This window comes from Cavia porcellus, unplaced genomic scaffold (genome assembly GCF_034190915.1).
Source record: "Cavia porcellus strain 051 isolate PalLab524CR breed Dunkin Hartley unplaced genomic scaffold, mCavPor4.1 scaffold_9, whole genome shotgun sequence".
In the NCBI taxonomy this organism is placed as follows: Eukaryota; Metazoa; Chordata; class Mammalia; order Rodentia; family Caviidae; genus Cavia; species Cavia porcellus.
In genome coordinates, this window is record NW_026947492.1 from 92,533,654 (window position 1) to 92,547,444 (window position 13,791).

The 13,791-nt window shown below is 42.0% G+C and overlaps 1 protein-coding gene across 4 annotated transcripts in view; it reads right to left on the reverse strand.

The window, feature by feature from the left end:
* Window positions 1-3,490: 3,490 nt before the first annotated feature.
* The window catches only part of LOC100713414 (L-lactate dehydrogenase C chain), a 42,421-nt gene continuing 32,120 nt past the window's right edge, over window positions 3,491-13,791 (reverse strand). For 3 of the 4 annotated variants that reach the window (XM_063256822.1, XM_063256819.1, XM_023563960.2), the window contains one exon: window positions 3,491-4,254. In XM_063256822.1, the coding sequence (XP_063112892.1) occupies window positions 4,090-4,254 (165 nt within the window). In that variant the 3' untranslated portion in view covers window positions 3,491-4,089. Of the gene's footprint in view, window positions 4,255-11,913; window positions 13,214-13,791 lie in introns of those variants that run through there. The other variant, XM_063256821.1, reaches the window with a different exon arrangement.

Here is a 13,791-nt window from a genome sequence, read left to right on the forward strand (position 1 = left end):
GGCCCAGTCCTTCAAATGATTCCCGCCAGTATTGAAACCAATAGAACGCTTACTTAACGAAATTATCTTCTGTTAATAAAGCCAAAATATGGTTCAAAGTTTCTTAAGAGTTACTAAAACTTCACATGTGCCTGTCTTTTTAGTCCTGTCGCTAGGCATTAAATGGGACAGTAGCTTTATCAGCTGCACTCACACTAAAACACTAGAACTAACCCGAGGGACAGAACCTGAAATGAAGCAGAGCCACGAATGAGATCGCTGGCACACATGCTCCTTTCGCCTGCCACCATTTCTCCCGTTTGCACATCACACGGTCAGCGCACCCCAGGAATGTGGTAAGTGCATATGCAGCAGCCATGTGGCCTACCAAGGAAAATGAGCAGCTCTGAGGTGCAAGGCTCGTACCTTGCCTTTACTAAGCCGCTGGCAGCACAGGCACTCAGCTCCCCCAGCCCCACAGCACAGATCCTGCTGCCATAGACAGTGAAACCCTTAGCACTTGTTTTCTGTGGATACTGGGAATCGAACGTGGGACCTCGTGCTTGCCACACAGGCGCTACACCACTGGGCTGCAGCTCAGGCTCGGGCTCCAGAACGCGGGCCGGGGCGGGAGGCAGGTGAGGGCCGCTGGGGGGAGCACAGGGAAACAGGAGCCCACAGTCGCACGGTGTAACACCGACGTGGCCGCCCTCGTCCCAGCCAACTCACCCTCCTCTGGTCCTGAACTCGCAGGCGGAAGGCCCAGGCACCAGGGAGCCCGGGCTTGCACCCCGAGGTAAGAGCCGCCTGCCCCATGTGGGATGGGCACGTGGTCTGCTCTTCAGGACTCCTGCAGACCAACGCAGTCAACATATGAAAGAACTAACGCACAAGGTAAAGCACAGACCGGCTACCTTTGTTGCCCGCCAGTCCTCACCCTGAGTCTGTGGGGGTGGGCGCGCGTGCAGGACTGGCTTCTCTGCACATCCGGGCATTGCACCTGCACCGCGCCTGCGCGCCGGTGGCGGAGTAAGGCCCTCCTGGTGGTGGGCCGGGTTCACCAAGGCTCCTGGACCTTCTAGCGCATCAGATGCAGAACGTACAATGAACCGGTGGCCTTGAGCTAGGGTGCTGAGTACTATTTGACCAGGATTCATCCACCACACGCCCAACTGATTTTTTTTTTTTTTTTTTCCCGGTACCAGGCATTAAACTGACGATCTCGTGGTTGCCATGCAGGCACTGTTCTGCTACCTGGTACCCCAGCCCGATTGATTTTGTTTGTAGTGAAAACTCATCTACATGTATCCAGGAAGGGCCTTTTTTTTTTTTCTTTCTTCTTTTTTTTAAAGACATGATCTTACTGTGCAGCCCAGGCTGGCTTCGAACTCACAGTGATCCTCCTGCGTCAGCCTCTTAAGTGCTGGGGTTATGAGTGTGCGCCACCATGTTCGGCAATAAGGGCCTTTTGAATTTCACTTGGAAATTTTTCTCCAGCACTGTAAAAGAAAAGGACCCTGGGACTACTTTTTATCATCTCTAGCATGAGCTAAGGTAGGAAAAGTATGGAAAAGTAAAGTAGGAAAAGTAAGGTAGGAACACTGTATGAAAAAAGAAATTTGAAATAACCATAAGAATTTTATCATTGGGGCTGGGGATTTAGGTCAGCGGCATAAGCACCTGCTTTGCAAGCAGGCGGTTGTGAGTTCGATCCTCGGTACCGATAAAAAAAAAAAAAAAGAATTTTATCAGTATAGTGATAATTTTATAACCATTTAGTTCTTTAAGTGGAAAGGAAAATTCATTATTTTGAAAGTAGCTAAATGTGAAATCCAACTTTTCTCCCTGAATTTCTTAGTCGATAAACCAAGGTTTCCCACTTTTCTTGCACCGTGTTTTAGCTAATCAATTGCTTTCTAACTCATAGTAGGTCTGAATCATAGTAGGTAATACAAATCTCAAAAATTGTATTTATAGCTGTGGAACAGCTACTCTCATCCCCTCCCCCTTCATTTTCATTCTTTCAAGAGCCTTTTTAGACAATTCCCCTTGACAGTCTGCTTTTTTACTCCATGAATACAGCATTAAGGAATAAGATTTTGTCAAGTAGGGTTGAACTTGGGAGAGTCAAACTCTTGGTCTTATATTTTCCGTTACCCCCACCCCCCACACACACACCTGTATCACCCTCTGGGGCCAGTATTGTCCTCCTGTGAATACATGATGTAGCACAGCTTCACTTCCCAAAATATTCTCCATGGAAACCACATGCTCTTCAGCGTTTCAATCTTTATAAAGATTTCCTAAAACAAAGTTCTGATTTGATGTTCAATAGGAACATGTTAAAAAGGGAAAATAAAACGAGTCTCTTTGTCCCTTATCCTAACTGCACTCAACCATATTTTATGCTTTCAGGGGAAGAACTAGGGGGAAGAGGAAAAAGAACAAAATAATGGGAAGCTAACCCTGTTCCGCAGGTGACTCGAACAAACCCTGTCAGGATACCAGGAACTGGGCTGGGGATTTAGCTCAGCGGCATAAGCGCCTGCTTTGCAAGCTCGTGGTTGGCAGTTGGATCCCCAGTACCAAAAAAAAAAAAAAAAGATACTAGGATTAGGAGAGGGCACCAGCCTGGCCGGGTGCCTGGCCGGGTCCGTGTGTACAGCCGCCTTCCTGTGTCTCTGCTGCTTCTGTCCTGGTTTTAATTTGTAAGGTATGTTGGTCGCCATTTCTTAGTTTTTGTTTTGCTGTATATATATATATTTTTTTTTATTGGTACTGGGGATCGAACTCATGACCGCCTGCTTGCAAGGCAGGCACTTATGCTGCTGAGCTAAATCCCCAGCCCCTTACTGTATATTTTATTATAATTGCCTTAAATTCTTCATGAAGTCAAGGAAATATTTCATAATCTGTATGTATATATAGATCAGAAGATGCACATACTTTCTTAATTTAGACACCAAGAGAAAGTCACCTTTTTTTTAATCAGAGATTGAATTCAGAACCTTTGCCCTGAGCTGCATCTCCAACCCTTTATTTTTTTTAATTTTTTTTTCCTTTTTCTCTTTTTATCAGTACCAGGGATCCAACTCACAACCGCCTGCTTGCAAGGCAGGTACTTATGCCTCTGAGCTAAATTCCCAGCCCCCAACCCTTTATTTTTTAAGACAGTGTCTTTCGAAGTGGCCCAGCCTGGGCTTGAATTTATAATCTTCCTGCCTCAGTCTGCCCGAATGCTGAGATTCTGCCACCATGCCCAATGGAAGTTATCAGTTAGCTACTATCTCGTGTAAGTCAGTAATCAATACTGTGAATATTTGAGGGAAGGAAGCATAACCTCATAACCATACATGGCAAGAAGTTTGCTGAACAAATGACCCAGTAATGATCTAAACTCCTCATGTGGTATTTCAGTCTAGACAGGAAATTACTACTTAAGATTGTATCAGTTGGTATAAACTTGCAGAGTTGAATGTATCATCTCATTTATTTTTTTAAATCCATTTTATTTCATTTATTTTTATATCATAAAGTTACATCTCTGATACATAGGATCTTAAATATTTAGTAAAGATTACACATAAACACATAAAGCTAATGAAGCAGTTAAAGTGAATTGCTGGATGTTATAATGAAGTTAGCACAAGATGAAATTTCAAAACTAGAAAAAAGACTTCTTGGTTTCTGTGACAATCTTAAGTTTCATATTATAGTCGGTTGTTACACATGGTCTACTAAACTCAAAGGCAATTCTTACACGTGTTGCACACTTCCACAGTAACTTACACCTGTGTTGATCCGTTACCAGTAGAACAGAACTGATAGGGATTCATAAAAGGAGAAATCTTTCTACTACTTTCTCTTCCTCTTTTTGAGAGACTAAAGTTATAAGTCCCCAATTTAAAAAAAAATTTTTTTTTGTCTTTTTCGTTTTCATCGGTACCAGGGATCGAACTATGACTGCCTGCTTGCAAGGCAGGTGCTTATGCCGCTGAGCTAAATCCCCAGCCCCCCAATTTTTAAAATTATTTTAAAGCTCAGACAAAACCACAAAATGTAAAATATACAGTCTTCTATCTTCTATAAAATGGTGAACCATTCAAAGGTTTAAAACTCTAGATCCTTTTGGATATTCCAAAGTGTATCTGCACTCTTCTTGAAAAGGGCCTCCTCCTGAGAATTCAAACTGACTTTGACGATGTCTGAGACACCATTCCGCCCCAAGATACAAGGGACGCTGAGAAAGATTTCCTCCTTTATTCCGTATAAGCCCTGAAAGGTAAGATCAGATTACTCATCAGTGATTCAACATGAGAGGCAGCTCTGCAAGAGAACTTTGGGAAAAGAGTGCAGAGGAGAGTCGACGGTGCTGAAGAAAAGCCACTTGGAGGACAACTGTTACTATTAGCAAAACCAAGAGCGTTTTGAAGTCCTAGCACCATCTGGAACTTAGCTCAGTGACACTAGGAACATGGCAGTGGCCTTTAAACGGTACACTGGTGTTTCATTTTGTTTTTGTTTATTTGTTTTTTTGGTACTAGAGACTGAATGCAGGGCCTTCACAATGAACTACATTCCCATCCCCCAGGCTTTTTGTTTTTGTTTTTGAGATAGGATTTTGCTGAGTTGCTTCGTTGCCCAGACTGAGCTCCAGTTTGTGATCCTCCTGTCTCAGCCTTCCAAAGTACTACATCACCATACCTGGCTGCCTGTGCTGCTCTTAACATGCCAACCAGTGCTTTGCCACAGAATGTACTTCTGTCCCTCTGTTCCTCTATCTACCACCTATCACTGAGTTCTACCTAGGACCTCCCATAATGGACAGGGTCATGGGAGGGGTGCAGCCTCTGCCCAGCCCTGTCCCAGCCTGTGGAAACTCTAGTTAAGTAGCCCCAGTGTTTTTTTTTTTTTTTTTTTTTTTTTGGTCTTTTTCTTTTTTATTGGTACCGAGGATTGAACTCACAACTGCCTGCTTCCAAGGCAGGTGCTTATGCCGCTGAGCTAAACCTCCAGGCCCCCCCCCACACACACACACAGTGTTTCTTTTGCTCCTGCAGCCAAAGCTACAAGTGGCTGTCACAACGTGAGCAGGCTGCACATCTGCCTGTATGCCCACTTCTGCTGTGTCTACACTACTTGCCTACATCCTGCCCCTGGAGAATAAGACCTTTGCCTCCTGGCACACAGTGCTCTTTACCTCTCCATTTGTGGGTAGAGCTAGGTTTGTGAGAGGAAATGGGAAGGCCTTCTCCAGGTCTGGTTATAAACAGTTGCCATAGGGGTTGGGGATTTAGTTCAGCGGCATAAGCGCCTGCCTTGCAAGCAAGCAGTCGTGAGTTTGATCCCTGGTACCGATAAAAACGAAAAAGACAAAAAAAAAAAAAAAAAAAAAGAGTTGCCATGAACTGGGGATGGTGGCACACTCCTGTAATCCCAGCACTCAGGAGGCTGAGTCAGACAGATCTTAAATTTAAGACCAGCCTGGGTACATAGTATCTTGGTTACTTTTCTCTAATTGCTGAGAAATAATACCTAACACCCAAAATGAAGCAAGGAAAGGTTTATTTATCTTATAGTTTTTTTGGAGATTTCAGTCCATATTCAGCTAGTTCCAAGGCAGGGTGGCATGGTTGAGGGGCAGCTGTTCATGGTAGCCACAAGCGACAAGAACGAAAGGGCAAAAGAGGGAAAATCACACCTCCTTCCCTTCCCTATATTGTCTGCTGTTTCCCTGCCCCTGGGTGGGAGGAGCACCCACACCATCAATCCTAGCTCTGGATAACAAACCAATCACAAATGCTACATTCTGCAACCTCCATGACCGGATGAGGCTTAAGAGGGGCCATCCAAACACAAACTGCAACATATAGCTAGAACCTGTCTCAATCCCCACACACACCAAAAAACAATAACAGCAGTTTCAGGAACTCACTCTGAGGGAAGGGAGAAGCCCCTTGACTGCAGAGAGTGCCTCCCAGCTTCCTGCAGCATCTCAGAGCCTGAAGACGCTCTTCAGCTGAGGCCCTCTTCAGCTGAGGCCCTCTTACCCTCTCTGGAGCCTTCCTCAGGGCCACAAGGTTTGCCCCATTTCTCTTTCGCTCCAGTAGATTCTCTGTGCAGAGGAAATCTAGCTTCCTCTTTCATCATAGTCTAGCACTCTCATTTTGATAGCTGCTTTATGGTCAACCATCTGAATGCCAGTTATGACCACTGAGGCCCCAGCCAGGCCTTACTCACATTACTTACTCTGTTCTATGCCTGAATGTGGAAGGCCTCTGTTCCATGAAGCCAGGAACACTTGCCTTGCCTTCCCTTTCCTTCCCTCGGTCATTCTGTTGCCTCCTCTGTGTTAATTTCTGGAGTCTTAACATGAGCTTCTAAGGTTGGTGCTACTGGGGCCAAGACCCTGCTGTTCCCTTCCAGAATTTCTGGGATATATTTCCTTCCATTCTTGTCATCTCTTTTCCCTCCAGAAGGTCAGTCCCACATACCAGTGCAAGGCCACTGGGAGGGCTGGGTGAAAGGGCCTGACAGCCCATGGCCTGCTGCCAGCCCCCCACCTAAGCTTTCTGCCTGGTTGGCAGTATGCTTCCTGGTACGCTAAAGTTTGCTCTCACTTATTCTTGGACTGGCCCTAAAAATGAATGATTATTCATAAAGAAAATGCACTATTTGAAAAAAATTCCATGAAAGAACTCTGTATCTTGATTTGTTCACTAAAAGTGTGAAGTAGTAACAAAGAACTACAAAAAGAAAGAATAAGCATGTGCAATAATTTGCTTTCAACATGAGCACATTTCTTATAAGCTTGTCCAGTGATCCTTCAGTTGAGGCGACCAAATCCTCACATCCCTCCACCTCCTCTCAGAGTGCTCTTTTGATTCTGCCCCGACTTCCTCAGGCACCCACTCAAGGTCATTACTTCTCTTCGGCAGCCTCGGGCCTCAGGGAAGGGGAGTATGGGATCCCTTGTGCACTCTCTTTGCCACCTGCAAACCATTAATCCGCTATTCTCACAAAAATAAACTGTATTCTACTTGTTGAGGTTCATCTTATTCTGCTCCTCTCCCCTGTGACCACCTGCAAACCTCCTGATTATTCCATCTCATTCAGAAAAGATTGGTGCACGGCTTAGTCTCCCTGCCTACCTCAGTTTCCACCAGCTTCCTTGCTGACCATGTTCCTCTTCTTTCTGGCTCCTGGGTCTTTTCAGCTTGTGAAATGGTCTTCTCCTCCTACTCTGGACTGTGTTATGGGGTTTCTCCATACCCAATTTAGATTCCATGATCCACCATTTTGTAGCTCTTTTGTCATATTTGTAAGCCTCATGTTGTTCTTAGCTTTCAGTTTTTATAAATACTCATTAAAAATATAAAGATAGAGATATACAGATCTCATATTCAAGAGCAAAGCCCCTGAATTTGCCTGTGATCCTTTAGGTGAAGGTCAACCCACATTCAATATGTGCCCTCTCTCTGCCTCTCCCTTTCTCTTATGCTTCTTCTGCCTCTACTTCTTCCTTTCTTTTTACCCCTGACTGTGTCTTTTGCTTTAACATTCCACAAGTAAAATTCAAAGTCAGGTGAATTTAGTTTATCTGCTTTCTCCACACACTCAGATCACTGGGAAAAAATTGTACACATGTAACTTTACAAATCCACCCTAATAACAATTGTTTTTATAAATAGCCATGTCTATGTGTGTATATGTATTTAAAGATGAAATCTTGCTCTATTGCCCAGGGTGGTCTGTAACTCCTGGGCTCAAGTAATCCTCTTACCTCAGCCTCTCAAGTAACTGAGACAATAAGCATGTGCTACCACACTTGGCTGTGATTTCTTTTTAAAATCAAATTCTCTTTCTTCCCCTAGAACTATTTCAAATTTTTTCAAATCTCTACTTTTCTGTGCCTCCCCTAGTCAAAATCATTTTGTCTCATTTCACTAAAAAGATGTTATCAGATGCATCCAAAGCCAAACTTGCAAATGTAAATGCACAAGAACCATCTTCTGTTATGTCCTTCTTTTTCTTTTTTCAATCAGATTTTATTAGTACATCTTAGATATACATAATGATCACATTCATCTTGTTATGTCCTTTTACAACAGACAGTGTCTTAGTCATTTTGCATTGCTGGGACAGAATATCTGATTACCCACAACTTGAAGGAAGAGAGGGTTATTAGGTTCACAGTTTCTAAAGTTTCAGGCAATGGCTGGCAGAATCAAACGCAGAAAGTCATGGTGGAAGGGTCTGGGTAGCAGAAAGCAGAAAATAGCTCACATCATAGCATCCAGGAAGCAGAAAGAGAAAGGAGCTTGGGAGATACCCTCTTCCAGGTCATGTTCCCAGTCCCCAGCCTCTAACCAGGCCCACCTCCTAACAGCACACGCACCTGAATTCACTTCTGGATGAACCCACTGCTGAGTAAAAGACCCCCTGATCCAATCATCTTCCAAAAGCACTGCCTCTTAGCTCATGAGAGGTTTGGGGGACACTTGGATCTAACCTGTAACAGATAGCTACCTCTTCCCTCTAGGGCTAATACCTCCACCTATGTTCCCAAGCCCTCTGTTTAGTACTTCTATTGTGCTTCCTTTTTTCATTGAGAGACCACTCTTTTCCTTCTGGCAACTGCCTTCCTCCCACTGACAAGTGTCATAGGAGTGGGAATGAAATTATCTGGGAATTAACATAGGCAGCAGGAGAGGAAGCATCCTGACATTGCATCCACTAAACCTGCAGCTATTGGGAGAATCTGCTGCCCCATAGAAAAAGCCCACACAAGGGGCTGGGGATTTAGCTCAGTGGCATAAGCGCCTGCCTTGCAAGCAGGCAGTCGTGAGTTCGATCCCTGGTACCGATAAAAAGGAAAAAGACAAAAAAAAAAAAAAAAGAAAGCCCACACAAGACAGAAGCTGACAGAGTGAAAGGATGTGCCAAAATAATGAAAGACAGCTCTGTCAACATAGTTTTTCAGCATCTGGATCGCATCTTTCTTGGAATTTCAGTTACATGAGACAATTTTATGTTTTTGTTTAAGGTATTTTGAGTTGGCTTCTATGGCAAGACAGTCCTAATAAACAATTTATTAGAACCAGGGATTTAGCTCAGTGGCTCACGTGCTTGCCTAGTAAGCATGAGATCGTGAGTTTGATCTCCAGTACCAAAAACAATTGTGCTGCTATAAACATGGGTATACATATATTGCTGTGGTACAATGTTGTTACTTCTTCTGGGAAGATGCCCAGAAGGAGAATAGCTGGGTCAAATGGGACCTCCAATCTTAGTTTTTTGAGGAATCTCCACATTGACTTCCCCAATGGTTGTACTAGTCTGCACGGCCACCAACAGTGAAGAGGCGTTCCTTTGTCCCAACAGCCCCTCCATCATTTGGTACTGGCTGACTTCTTGATAATAGCCATTCTTTTTGAGGTGGTCTCACTGCCTTTTTTTATTTTTGTATTTTTTAGTGTTGTTTTAATTTGCATCTCTTGAATGACCAGTGATGTTGAACATTTTTTCATATATTTATTTGCTGTTTGTATTTCATCTGAGAAATGTGTATTCATCTCAGATGCCCATTTTTGGGTCAGGTCTTTAAATCTTGGAGGACTGATTTTTTTTAGTTATTTATATGTTCTTGATAGTAATCCTTTGTCTGAGGAACAAATCCAAAACATTTTCTCCCAGATTGTGGGTTGTCTCTTCACTCTGTTGATGGTTTGTCTTGCTGTGCAAAAGCTTTTCAATAAGATGAGATCCCAGTTGTTGATTTTTTGTGATAGTTCCTGTGCAGTCAGGGTTTTGTTCAGAAAGTCTTTGACTTGGGGCTGGGGATTTAGCTCAGCGGCATAAGCGCCTGCCTTGCAAGCAGGCAGTCGTGAGTTCGATCCCCAGTACCGATAAAAAAGAAAAAGACAAAAAAAAGAAAGAAAGAAAGTCTTTGACTACATCAATATCTTCAAGAGTTTTACCTGCTCTATCTTCCAGCAGATTTAATGTTTCTGTTTTAATATTTAGAGCTTTGATTCATTTTGATCATCTACACTCAGCACCGTGCCAATTTAGTTCAGTTGTTGTTAAGTGTTTAGTGCATGGCAAAAGATGTGGGTCAGTTTTAATCTCTGGCATGTGCAGAGCCAGTTTTTGCAGCACCATTTATTAAAGAGACTGTCTTTCTTCCAGTAGATGTGTTTGGTATCTTTGTCAAAGATAAAGTGGCTTAGTGTGTCTCGAGTTGTTTCTGTATCTTATAATCTATTCCACTGATCTTTGGCTCTATTTTTGTTTGTTTGTTTGCCAGCACAACAGTGTTTCTATCATGGTAACTTTTTGGTATAATTTTAAGTCTGGGATTGTGATGTGCCCTGCCTTGCCTTTGTTGCCCAGGACTGCCTTTGCTATTCTAGGTCTCTTCTGCTTCCAGGTGAATTTGAGGACTGTTTTCTGTAATTCCATGAGATACGCTATTGGAATTCTGATTGAGGAGTTTCGGAAGTATGACCACTTTCACTATATGGGTTTTTCCTATCCAAGGGCAAGGAATGTTTTTCCATTTTCTAATATATTCCTCAATCTCCTTTTTCAGTGTACTATAGTTTCCAATGTAGAGGCCTTTTACATCTTTATTAGATTGATTCCTAGATATTTCTTTCTTCCTTTCTTTTTTATGGATTAAAAACTGGTGGTCAACTTAACAACAGCTGAACTAAATTGGCATGGTGCTGAGTGTAGATGGCCCACCTGAGGAAAGTTGCCAGCATAAAAGGAAATGTGAAGAGGAAGAGTGAGGCACTGTGGTTCTTCTAAATGTTTTGTTGGAGCTGCTGGTTTTCCTGGAGGAGCTTGTCATTGCTGGCTTCCCAATACGAATTCAGCCATTATCATCAGAAGAGCTCAGGACCTTGTCGCTGAGAATGGCTACGGCACACTTTTGGAGGAGCCCTGGTCCTTATTTTGAGCATTGCTTCCTGGCTCTGGAGGGAAAGATGTGTGCTGTTTAATCTCCAGGAGAAGCCTGTCACGCTGGCTTCCTGAAATTTACTTAACTGTTCTCATCAGAGAAGGAGCTCGGGAACTAATTGTCACTGAGGATGGATGTGGTAACTTTTCAGGCCCTTATTTTGAATGTCACTTCTTGGCTCCAGTGTAGAACCCTCAAACTACTAGCACACAACCTTTACCCTGCTAACATAGATTTTCTAGCTTTCACCAGTGACCTCTGGGCTTCCCAGTGAAGATCCATAAAACAGACTAGCCTGAGTCATTGTCATGGGCTCTAGGCCTTTAGTTGGACTTGTGGGAGGGATTGTCATGGGCTCTAGGTTTTCAGCTGGACTCATGCAGGATATTGCTTTGGAATCCAGGCCCTCAGCTGAATTTTCTAGGCCTTTAGTGTTGTGGACAGATCCTGCATTTTCTTGTGTTTAACTCTGGCTGACCATCATAAAATATTATAAATTCTATGTCCTGTATGTAATTGTTCTCCGTGCAATCCCTGACTAAAACAGTGTTGCTTCCCTGATTTCTTAGTTTGTTATTCCTTTACAGGAATGATACTAATTTTTGAGTGTTGAATTTGTATCTAGCTACGCAACTGAATTTATTAAATCTACCAGTATTTTAGTGGAGTATTTTGGGTCCTCTATGTAGAGTATTATGTCATCTTCAAATAACAATAGTTTAGCTTGATCCTTTTCTATCTTTATTCCTTCTATTTCTTTCTCTTGTCTAATTGCTCCAGCTAGTTTCCAGAACTATGCTGAGTGAGTTGAGACAGTGGACATCCTTGTCTTGTTCCTGATTTCAGAGAGACAGTTTTCAGTTTTTGTCTATTTAGTATGATGTTGGCTATTGATCTTTCATAGATGGCTTTTATCTGATTTATTTCAATTTTCTTTAGGGTTTTTATCATGAATGGGAGCTGGACTTTGTCAAAAGCTTTTTCTGCATCTATTGAGATAATCATATGATTTTTGTCTTTGGTGTTAGTATGGTGTTTCACATTTATTGATTTGTGTATGTTGAACCATTCCTGCATCACTGAGATAAATGCCACTTGATCATGGTGTATAATTGTCTTGACAGTTTGCTGCATTCTGTTTGCCAGTATCTTACTGAGGATTTTTGCATCTATATTTATTGGGGAAACTGGTCTGTAATTCTCTTTGTTAGTTTTTGTATCAGGTTAATGCTTGCTTCCAGAAATGAATTTGGAAGTTTTGCTTCCCTTTCAATTTCATTAAAGAGTTTGGGAAGTAGTGATGTTAGGTCTTCTATAAATTTTGTATGGAATTTAGAAAATCCATCAGGGCCTGGGTTTTTTGTTAATAGATTTTTAATTACATCTTTGATTTCATTTATTGATATTGATTTATTTAGGATTTTTATATCTTCTTGATTCAGCTTTGGTAATTCATATATATCTAGGAATCTGTCCATTTCTTCTGTATTTTCCATCTTATTAGAATAAAGTTTTCAGGGGCTGGGGATTAAGCTCAGCGGCATAAGCACCTGCCTTGCCAGTGTGTGGTTGTGAGTTTGATCCCCGGTAACAATAAAAAAGAAAAAGACAAAAAAAAAAAAACAAGTTTTCTTTTTTTAAATTTTTATTTATTTATTTTTTAATACAAGTTTTCAAAGTAGGTATAGATCATCTAAATTTCTGCCAGGTCTGTTGTGATTTCACCCTTTTCATTCCTAATTGCATATATTTGAGTCTTTCCTTTTTTGATAAGGTTGCCTTAGGGTTTTTCAATTTTATTTAATCTTTCAAAGAACCAACTCTTCAATTCACTGATTCTTTGTATGTTTTCTTAGTTTCTGTCAGGGGCTGTGCAGAGAACAATTAGAATCAGGACATGGAGTTTATATTATTATTTTTATAATGGTCACTGGGAGTTAACACAAGAAAATGCAGGAAATCCATCTGCAATACCAAAGACATAGAATATATAGGTAAGGGCCTAAATCCCACGGCAATGGCCCACTTGAGTCCAGAGAAAAATCCAGAGCTCATGACAATGCCTCCCATGAGTCCAACTGGAGGTCCAGAGCCCACAAGAAGATCTCACGCCAATCTCTTTTAAGGATCCGTGCTGGGAATACCCAAAGGTCAGTGGTAGAAGCCAGAAAGTCCATGCCAGCAGGGTGAAGGAGCTGTACTGGTGGGATGAGGGTTCTACGCTGGAGCAGAGAAGTCACACTCACAACAAAGACCAGGGCTATCCTGAAAGGCACCATAGCCATCCTCAGTGACACGTTAAGTTGACCACCAGTTCTTAATCCATAACAGTTTCCAATGTGTTAATTTCTTCTCTGATCTTTATAATTTCTTCCCTTGTATGAGCTTTTGGCTTAGCCTGATTTTCTTTTTCTAAAAATCTGAGGTTCATCATTAAGATGTTTATATGTGCTTGCTCTGTTTTCCTGATATGGGTATTTACTGCTATAAATTTTCCTCTTAAGACTCCTTTCATTGGGGCTGGGGATTTAGCTCAGCAGCATAAGTGCCTGCCTTGCAAGAGTGTGGTCATGAGTTCAATCCCTGGTACTCAAAAAAAAAAAAAAAAAAAAAAAAAAAAAGATGTTGTATTGTCATTATCATTCCAATGTAAAAATTGTCTAATTTCTTCTTTAATTTCATCTGTGACCCACTGGTTGTTCAGCAAGATGCTATTTAATTTCCATGTTTTTATGAAGTTCTTGTGGTTTCCTTTGGCATGGATTTATAATTTCATTGCACTGTGGTCTGACAGTATGCATGGGATAATTTCAATTCCTTTACATTTACTTAAGCATGTTCTA